Here is a 9,874-nt window from a genome sequence, read left to right on the forward strand (position 1 = left end):
TGAGGTGATTCCTAGCGTAGTTTTGTTTGACTACTGCCTTGTGAAATTTACTGTTGAGGAATGGGTTTGATGTTTGGAAAATCTGCGGCTGATGGGATCAGCCAGGCCCGGGTGGCCGTTTGAAAGCTGTTGGCCGGGTGCCAAACTTGATCAATTCAAAAGACTGATACATTGCACATACTCCGACCGGACACGACGCACTGTCTCATCCGTGTCGTTTGAGAAGCACTCACTTAGCTGTTTCAAAAAGGAGTTTAAATAAAAATCAATTGCAAAAACAACAGCCTTTCCTTTGAAGCCTGCATTAAACACTTATTTCCCATGGCTTGCTGAGTACTCCCGTACTCACCCTTGCCCTATATACATAATCCCCCCCAGTTGTTGAAGAAGATGAAGCGGATCCCGCTGACGAGGAGTTCTTCCAGGAGCAAGCCGGATACGATGAGTTTTAGGGTTTCGGCCTAGTTTCCAAGTCGCGCCTGTGATGTTTGGTCCAATTCTTGGCTTCCGCTTCCCTTTTGAAATGCAGTTGTGAGCTCGGGATCTGCCCGTAGCCCAACATGACTGTACTCCTACTCTATAATAAAGAGACCTCTGTTGCTGTGATATTCTGTCTTCCTGTGATACCAGCACTGTTTCCTGGGACTGGTATCGATTAACAGGTTAATTTGGAGCGTCACGGGCTAGTTCCGCTCGGGACTAGTTCGGGGCGTGACAACTTGCCTACTACTACTACTATTACGACGCCTCAGTAGTGACGACGACCTGTGGAGCTTCGCGCGGTCAGCGGCGCCGCCGCCGCCATCAGCCCCCGTCTTCCTATCCCACATGGCGACGACAGAGTCCAGATCCCGGGCCCCGGCCACCACCGCCTTTGATCTTCGCGATGGCGTCATGGATGGCGAGGCTGACCTCCGTCGAGTGGAGCAGCGGTGGTGGCGTGTCGTCCACGCATGAGAAAATGCGAAGTGGCGTCGCGGAGAGACGTCGTCAACGGGGAGTGGAAGGAAAAAGTGACGGAGTGGCATGGATTTAATTTCTCAAAATTGTAGTGGCACCCGACCGATATCGTGAATAGTAGTGGTATTTTTCTAATTTAGCATATTTGTAGTGCCATGGATCCAATTAACCCATAAAATATCTTTGGTTTCTCAACTTCTCCACCTCTCTGCTCCATGTCTGATCCTCAATTGGTGAAACCCTACCGCCGCCGGACTAAAATCCAAGTATGAAGGAGCGGACGGCTGCCTGGATTTGGCCAGCCACGAGAGCGGAGAGCGTGCGGCGCGGCAGCCGGCTGGCAAGATTGTGGCAAGACAGTGCGCGGAAGGTGGACGGACAGACAACCGCGGCAACCAGTCTGCCGGGCCACGGGATCGGCGAGCGCGCGGCAGCCGTCCGGCTCGAGTGTGGTGAGCTACAGATAGCAATCCGTCCTTTACGAGGGAGAAACCGAGAAAGAGTTAAACAAAACAGCCAAGAACATGGTATGTATCATGAGACCAAGGAAGAAAATGAGCGTAATTTAGTCCAAAAGTTCTGTTAAACACATCAAGGAGGTATGTTGTGGTATATTTTAAATATATATCTAAAAAAATTATAATGGCACGACTCTAAATAGTTGAATAGTAATAACATATATTAAAACTGAAGAATTTATAATGGCATGGTTCCAATTGACTATAGTATTGGTCAACCTTTTTTTTTAAAAAATAAATACTATCCACAGATAAAATTTAATTTTAAAACTAATATTAATTTAGAGTTATAATTGTGATATTTTTTTGTCATAGTTTTTTAAGTATTCAACTTTAAATCGCTATAAATATATTTATAAAAAGTTACCTATATATTATTTTTTGTCAAAAAAAAAGACGTGAATATTAGGAAAGAACTTAATATCAAATAATTAAAAGGGATGAGGCTTCGAACCTAGGCCGTCTAGCCCACCACCTTGTCACTAAGAAGGTTACTGTTATAATGACTTATGACAAAACGATGATGCATGTTAAATGATGCCAAACATATTTAGAGCTAAAAAAATGGGAGGCCTGTTGGCGCGCGTGCTTGCTGATTAGCCACACGCGCGTTTATAGGAACCATAATTTTTTAAGTGCAACTTGCGAGCATATAGTATTATCTAAAGATAATATAACATTTAGCATATGTATTGTACTGAAAATAATTTTGTATCTAGAATACAAGAAATCTTAATATTTTCCCTTTTTCTTATGCATATTGTTTAGTGATAACCTCTTTTGTTTGAAAAACGATAACTGAATTGTTTAAGATCTCATATGCATGCAATATTCCTAAAATAACTTCTTGAGCTTCGGTTAACAATTTAATTTACCACATAATAAATAGGTCTTAGACATGTGAAAAAAATCAAAAAAATAAAATAGATCTTAGACTTTTGAATGAAGAGAATCTAAGTAGAGGTATAGACTATTAGATACTCCTATACATAGATAGGTGCACAATAATTTTCTATTTGTAACTAAAAATTATCAAACCCGACTAATCAACACTTACTAAATCCATGAAAATTAAACCAGGGAATGAACCAGAGCTGAACTAATCATTCAGTTCATGAATCTACGGATGAATTAATTACGCTTTTTACTAGCATCGGTGGACGTCCATGAATCCGTAGTGGCACTGGCATGCAAGGGCAAGGCCGGCGGCCATGGAGGCTCGACCGGGAACACCCACTTCTGGACCACTTTGTCGCCCCAGTCATACACGCGTTCCAGCTCCATGGTGTCGAGGTCGACGGAGAAGGGCCACGTCACATTCGGCGGCGTCATCACGACTGATCGTCCGATCACCGCCATGATCCTGGCGGCGATCGGCGTCTCGAAGAAGCAGCGTTTCCACCCGGGCAAGCCGCGTGTCAACTCTGGCAGCCGGAGCGTCTTCTCCACCGTCCACTCCTCCCCGCTGCCGCCGCTGCCGTGGAGCGGCGTCAGCACCTCTAGGTCGCTGTGCTGCACCACTCGGACGATGCGCGCTCTCCCGGCATCATCATCATCGCCGGCGCCGCCGATGGCGCGGAGGTTGTGCAGGCAGTAGAACGGGGGTTGTTGCTCGCCGGTGCACTTGGGCAACGTCAGCGGCGAGAGCTCGCCGGTGCTCTCGTCGAGAGCGAACACGACGCCGTATATCGTCCCCCAGTAGAGGGAGCCGCCGGCGCGTCCGGCGAAGTGCATGGCGTCGGCATCGAGATCGCTCCTGGGGACGCCCTTGGGCCGCCGGATAAGGTCACCGAGGTCCATGCTTCTTGTGAGGCGCAGGCGCATCTCCTCGCCGGCGCCGGTGAAGGTGGAGAAGATGCAGGCCGTCTTTGACCCACTCCAGTTGTCGTACAAGATAAATAGCACAGAAAAGTTGGACACGCCGGCGACATTGTTGTTTTTCTTCTCGCCGCCGCCGCTGCCGAGGAGGAAGGCGTCAATGCGGGGGACGTTAACGCTGTCCAACGGAGGAATCACTGTCCGGCAGCGCCGCGTCAAGGGCTCGCAGACGGCTATGGAAAACAAAGCACTGCCCCAGTAGCAACTCCGAGGCACGAGGAGGAGGAGGCCGCCATGGCTGTCGGCGAGCACCCAATAAGTGTCGACGCCGGCCGGGTCCGGCAGGAAGTCGAGAGAGAAGCGGTGGTCGCTGTTGTTCGTCACGGCGGCCGGCGACGAAGCGACCGGCATGAAAGCAAGCATACTCAGGCCGCAGGAAGGAGAAGGATGGGACGAGTTGGTGTCGAAGCCCGTGTCAGTGGCGATGTAGCTGCCGATGGTGAGCGCGTTCCGGGAGCGGTAGAGGCGGAGGAAGCCGGCGTCGGCGACGACGCGGCACCACCGCCTGCACGTCGACGCGGCACGCACGAGGCAGATGGGCGATGCGAGGCGTAGGAAGACGCTCTCGAGGAGTTCGTCGGGGAGTTCGTTCACCGCCATCTCCGTGAGACGCGTACAATATATACGTACGGCCGGCCGGAGTGGAGCTTGCCTCTCGTTGGTCTGCGCCGCCGTGCTGAAATCAATGAAAACCTTGTTTACCTTGGTCGTAGCCCGTAGGCCCGTAGCCCTAATAGCGTGTATGTGTGCATGTATGATCTGTTTCTATGAGCAAATTGTCCATGTATTCCATATTGGTTTTGATCCGGAGATTAATGTAAACGTGTGGGACCATAATACCATATCCTTATCTTCTCCATAAACATAAACTTCAATATTGTGAGACTTAAAGCCACACAAATCAGTCAATATTGTGAGACTTAAAGCCACACTTCATGTTGTGGTACGCTATGTCCTTCTCGATTGTGTGTCCGCTCGTCAGGTTTTCCCACTTCATGCGCTATCCCTGACTTGATGGCCTGACCTGGCCCCTTCCTGCGGCAACACACTTCAGCAGAGGTGGCCATCCTTTAGGGTTTGTCATCCGGAGCATCTTCGTGAGGGTTTTTCTACTCCTTGGTGTTCCTGGTTTCTTAGCAATTTTGGAAGGAGCGGAACTCTAAGATCTTGAATTATGCTCCTTCGCCGGTCCCTACAGCCTTCGAATCAATCAAGCTTTAAGGTCACCTATGGTCGAGCGACAACATCATTCAGCTAGAGGTCTTGTTGGGAGGATAGCAGATTTGTATTTTTTCTACCTTCTGGTGCTATGATTGTTTTCTTTTTGAGGGCGTTTTAGTCCTTTTAAGGTTTTCTGCTTTATCAGCCTTTTTTCCTCTTTGGCAATGGCCTTTGATCTATAGTTGGCCATATGGGCCACCTGGCACGGCACGGCCTAGGCCCAGTCGTGCTCGGGCCAAGATTTGTTAGGCCGCCACGGCTCGACCTACACGCCGGGCCATGCCGTGCTGGCCCACGTGCTCCACCTATTGCCAGCTTGAAGGCACGGGCAGCTCCTCGTGCTTTCTTTGAAATAAGTCTATTTTCCGTCCCTACTCTTTGGGCCGTGCGATATAATACGTCTATTTGTCCTCCTTATTCTTTGTCCCCTGTCTTACATAGGGTTGAAAATAAATCTATTTCACCTCCCTGAAGTTCGTGCCATGCTAGGCCGGCCCACCGTGCCGAGGCATAGGCCCAGGCATGGCCCAATAGTCGGGTTGTGCTGGCACGGGGCCAACAGCGATCGGGCCTTGCCGTACCTAGGCCAGGCCAAAATCCTGTGCCTTGGGCCGGGCCGTCGGTCCCGGGGCCTTATGGCCAACTATACTCCGATTGTTGCATTATGTACTGTATACTCTTCTTCTAATATATTGACTAGCAATAGTGCTCGTGCGTTGCACCGGGTGATTACGGAGTGTGTACAGTGACAAAAGGTGTTGTTTGGTTTAGACAACTAATCTACTAAAAAAATTGTTTGCTTTTAGATAAATAATCTGCTCTATATTTGTAGAAATGATGTTTAGTTTGGATGATTTGTAGCATGAGAGAAAATGGATGGACGAATAATGCGATTGTCTTTGCCCAAAAGGCGACGGATGAAAATTTGTATCATGAACGAAAATATTTATTTTTTATGTAGAACACGAGTGGAATTTTTGTATTCAATGTAGTTTGAATTGCAAGAATATATATATTTTTAGAAACACATAGTGCAAACATGCTCACAACATGAGCATTGAGATTGACGAATTTACCATGAACACCTCGAGCACCCGTGTCAAATGAAATATTTGAATCCAGGTTGACTGGTTCCACCACAAGAAACTTATCACGTTAAACTATACCCACTTTGCATTTGTGGGAATATACCTGTGTATTGTTACCTGAGGAAAATGTGTGGAGTTTAACAAATCTTAAAAATAAATCTTATTAATTTTGTGAGAGTGAGTATTGTTTTTTTATTTACAAATTGTATTTTTTAAGATCAATGTGTGTTTTGATTCTTATTCTGTAATGAACAATTGGCATCTGTGATTATTGGTTTTGATATTTGGAGTTTATCGTTGAAGTGGTTTTTGGAGATAATCAATTTTCAGGTGATGATCGGATTCACTGTTATTTTTATGTGACCGGTCTGACCGGGCGGTGTATGCCGGTCAGACCGGCGGTGATCGAGCGCTCAGACCGGCAGGCCCGCGGTCTGACCGGCCGACGCTGTGTCGGTTTCAGTTTCGGGTTGTTTCTTTGGATATCCGTGATTGCTTCATGATTATGGCTTCTAGATGGATACTATACGTATGTAATACTGTTGTTTGCTACTAATGAGTCAAGTTGGGGATAGCTTGGTCTCGGTATATGGTTTCTTTGTTTGTTTCATGTGTAGGTGACTCGATGCCTCGGGAGAGTATTTGCGGTGATGGACCGAGAGTCGGCTTGGTGGTAAGACGATGTCCGTGGTGGTCAGATATCATGCGGGATACTAAGGCTAGAGTTGATGCACGTGGTTGGTGAAGATTCCATATGGCATACGATGGTGGTATTGTGTGCGTATGGGATGCGGAGTCGAATTTGGAAGGAGTCCAAATTTGGTACGATCGGTTATGTAAAGTTTTTGTCTTGTACTGTAGGGTTTCCTAAAGTGTTTAGGACTCTTAGTATGAGTTTGGTTCGTGGCTTTAGGCTGCCTACCTTATGTATAAATAGAGGGGGAGCGTGAGGCTTCCCGGTATCGTTTTGAAGAGCAATTGAGTTGCTAGTTTAGCTAGGGTTTCGAGTTTAGTCTAGATTTTTGTAAGTAGTGCTGTTGGTGCACTTTGTAAACACAGAGAGAAGTAATAAAGTTGTCATCTACTTTAAGAGTTCTTCGATTTGTGTTTCATCGGGTTTTGGCGGTCTAACCGGCGACTCACCGGCGGTCAGACCGGCTAGAGCGAGGCGGTTAGACCAGCGGCGACTTCACACGCGGCAAGCGATTTTCAGGCAGTTAGACCGAGTGATCAACACCGGTCAGACCGGCGGCGCGAGCGCGGTCAGACCGATGGATCAACTTCGGTCAGACCGATCTACATCGAATTTGAGGGTAACTTTTATTTCCGCTAAAAATTTGGGTTTTTGGGTATACCAACCATTCACCCCCCCTCTGGTTGGCTTAGTTCTTGTGATTCGATCCTACAAGTGGTATCAGAGACTTATTTTCTTCTTTGGATTTTTAACCGATCTAGAGTTTTTGCCATGGCTGCTTCTAATAAGTTTTCAACGAAGCCTCATGTTTTCGATGGAACGGATTTTTCTCATTGGTGTAGTAGGATGCAATCTTACGTTATGGCTGAGAATTATGATATTTGGAGGAAAGTTTCTCATCCTTATGTGATTCCTGAAGTTTTTAATACTGATGCTGCAAAAACTGAGTTTGAACAAAATTGCAAAGCTCGCAATATTCTTTTGAGTGGGATTTCTCGTTCGGATTATGATCGTGTTGCTCATCTTCAAACTGCTCATGAGATTTGGATTGCTTTGAGTAATTTTCATCAAGGAACAAATAATATTAAAGAACTTCATCGTGATCTTTTCAAAAAGGAGTATATTAAATTTGAGATAAAACCTGGAGAAGCTTTGGATGACTATCTTTCTCGGTTTAATAAAATTTTGATTGATCTTAGATCTGTTGATTCTTCTTATGATGCTAATTATCAACAATCTGAGATTTCTCATCACTTTTTGAATGGTCTTGACATGTCTATTTAGGAGATGAAAGTTACATCTATTCAGGAGTCTGTTAACATGTCTACTTTGACTTTGGATTCGCTTTACACAAATTGAAAACTCATGAGATGAATATTCTTGCTCGTAAAGTCGATTTTAAGTCTAGTGCTTTGGTTTCGTCTTCGACTTCTTTGGATGTTGGTGCTTCTTCATCGAAGTCTTCTATTCTTGCTTTATTTAATGCCATATCCGATGATCAACTCGAACAGTTCGAGGAGGAGGACTTGGTTTTGTTATCTAACAAATTTTCTCGAGCTACGAAAAATGTTAGGAATATGAAAAGAGGAGAACCGAATCGTTGTTTTGAGTGTGGAGCACTTGATCATCTTCGCTCGCATTGTCCTAAGCTTGGGAGAGGAAAGAAGGAAGATGATGGTAGAATCAAAGATGATGACGTGAACAAGAAGAAGAACATGAAAGAGAAGGAGAAGAAGAAGCATTGTATGCAGTGGTTAATCCAAGAACCCATAAAAGTTTTTGATGAATCAGAAGATGAAGATGAGAGCAAAGGTAAGCAAGTTGTTGATCTAGCTTTTATTGCTCGTAATGCAAGTTCTGATGTTGATGAATCTGATGATGATAATGAAGAAAAGTTTAGTTATGATCAACTAGAATATGCTGCTTACAAATTTGCTAAGAAACTTCAAACATGTTCTATTGTGCTTGATGAGAAGGATCATACGAATGAGATTCTTAATGCTAAAATTGCTAGATTAAAATCTTTGATTCCTAATGATGATAATTGTCAATCTTGTGAAGTTTTATTTTCTGAAATTAATGCTTTGCGAGATGTCAATTCTGTTAATTGCAAGAGATTGGAATTTGAGATTGAAAAATCTAAAAAGTTGGAGTCTTCTGTTGCTCTTGGATTTGCTTTACATGCTCGTGTTGTTGATGAGTTGATTTTGACAAAGAACGTTTTGAAAAAATACAAAGTTGCTTTTTGTGCGAGTTCTTTGGTCAATGCTTCATGTGCGAATAAGGCAAAACAAAACAATGGTGTTGTGATTTCATAAGATTGTTCAAAGTGTGTTTTGAATGAGTTGAAGTTGAAAGATACTTTAGGGCGTGTTAAACACATGGAAGAAATTGTTAAACAAGATGAGGTGTTTTCTTGCTCAACTTGTAGAAAACAAGGTCTTTTCGATGCTTGCAAAAATTGTGCTATTCTTACTCAGGAGGTTTCTTATTTGAAAAGTTCTGTGCAAAGATTTTCTGATGGTAAAAAGAAACCTCAACATGATTCTTGATCAATCTAAGGTTAGCACACACAATCGTGGTTTAGGTTTTGATTCTTATGCTTATCATGCTAGACATCCTCCTACTGTTTTGGGTGCTGCTAGGAGAGGTGATATTTTGATTGAAACTGAGCCTAAGAACACTGTGTTTAAATCTGCTGGCATCATGCCTTCTTTAAATGCATCTTCTTCGAAATCAAATATTGTGAATGCAAAACCTTCTGTTGTTGCAAAACCATCAATTTCAAAACCATCTACTTCACAAACTTGTCGTGAGAAGTACACTTGTTCTTTTTGTGGAAAAGATGGACATTTGGTTGGTTTTTGTTTTAGACTTGCCCATAAACAGAAAAAGGAAAGAGAAATTACTTTTGCAAAACGACGTTGGCAAAAATCGGGTTTTAATTCGAGGACCACGATTAGACCGACACTAACCAGTCGGTCAGACCGGCCATCGGTCAGACCGCAGTTGAACCGGCGGTCAGACCGGTTGCCAGGCCCGATCAGACCGCAGGAACAGCGGCGGTCAGACCTGCCTCGGGGCAATTTTTCGCGAAATTCAACTCAGACTTTTGTGAAGCAAAAAGGTAATTTTTCAGGTAAGTCTGATTCTGATTTTGTTAGTGCATATGTACCTACTGGTTCTACTGGTCGTGTGACTCAGTGTTGGATTCCAAAATTTCTTATTTCTAACCCCAACACGGAGGCCTCGACATCTTCTCGTTTATAGGTATTTTTGGCGGCATACTCCCCATGAGTGTTCAATTTTGAGATGACAATTGTTTTTCAAGGTAACATTAATTTATTTTTGGATTGACATATATTTGGTTCTACTTTCTTAATTATTAGCTTTTCGTATACTAGTGTTTGAGGTAGTAGTTTTTGTTAATACGAATGTAATCATGTCAATTCATGAGAATCTTAGTGATATCATTGGCAATTGGATGTCTTTTTCAAAATCTTTGATTTCTTCTT

General features: G+C 44.3%; 1 protein-coding gene across 1 annotated transcript; it reads right to left on the minus strand.

The window, feature by feature from the left end:
* Positions 1-2,609: 2,609 nt before the first annotated feature.
* Positions 2,610-3,956, minus strand: LOC127783688 (uncharacterized). The gene has a single exon (XM_052310881.1). It carries the CDS (start codon positions 3,954-3,956, stop codon positions 2,610-2,612), a length of 1,347 nt encoding a protein of 448 aa, XP_052166841.1.
* Positions 3,957-9,874: the final 5,918 nt, after the last annotated feature.

Source organism: Oryza glaberrima, chromosome 9 (genome assembly GCF_000147395.1).
Source record: "Oryza glaberrima chromosome 9, OglaRS2, whole genome shotgun sequence".
In the NCBI taxonomy this organism is placed as follows: Eukaryota; Viridiplantae; Streptophyta; class Magnoliopsida; order Poales; family Poaceae; genus Oryza; species Oryza glaberrima.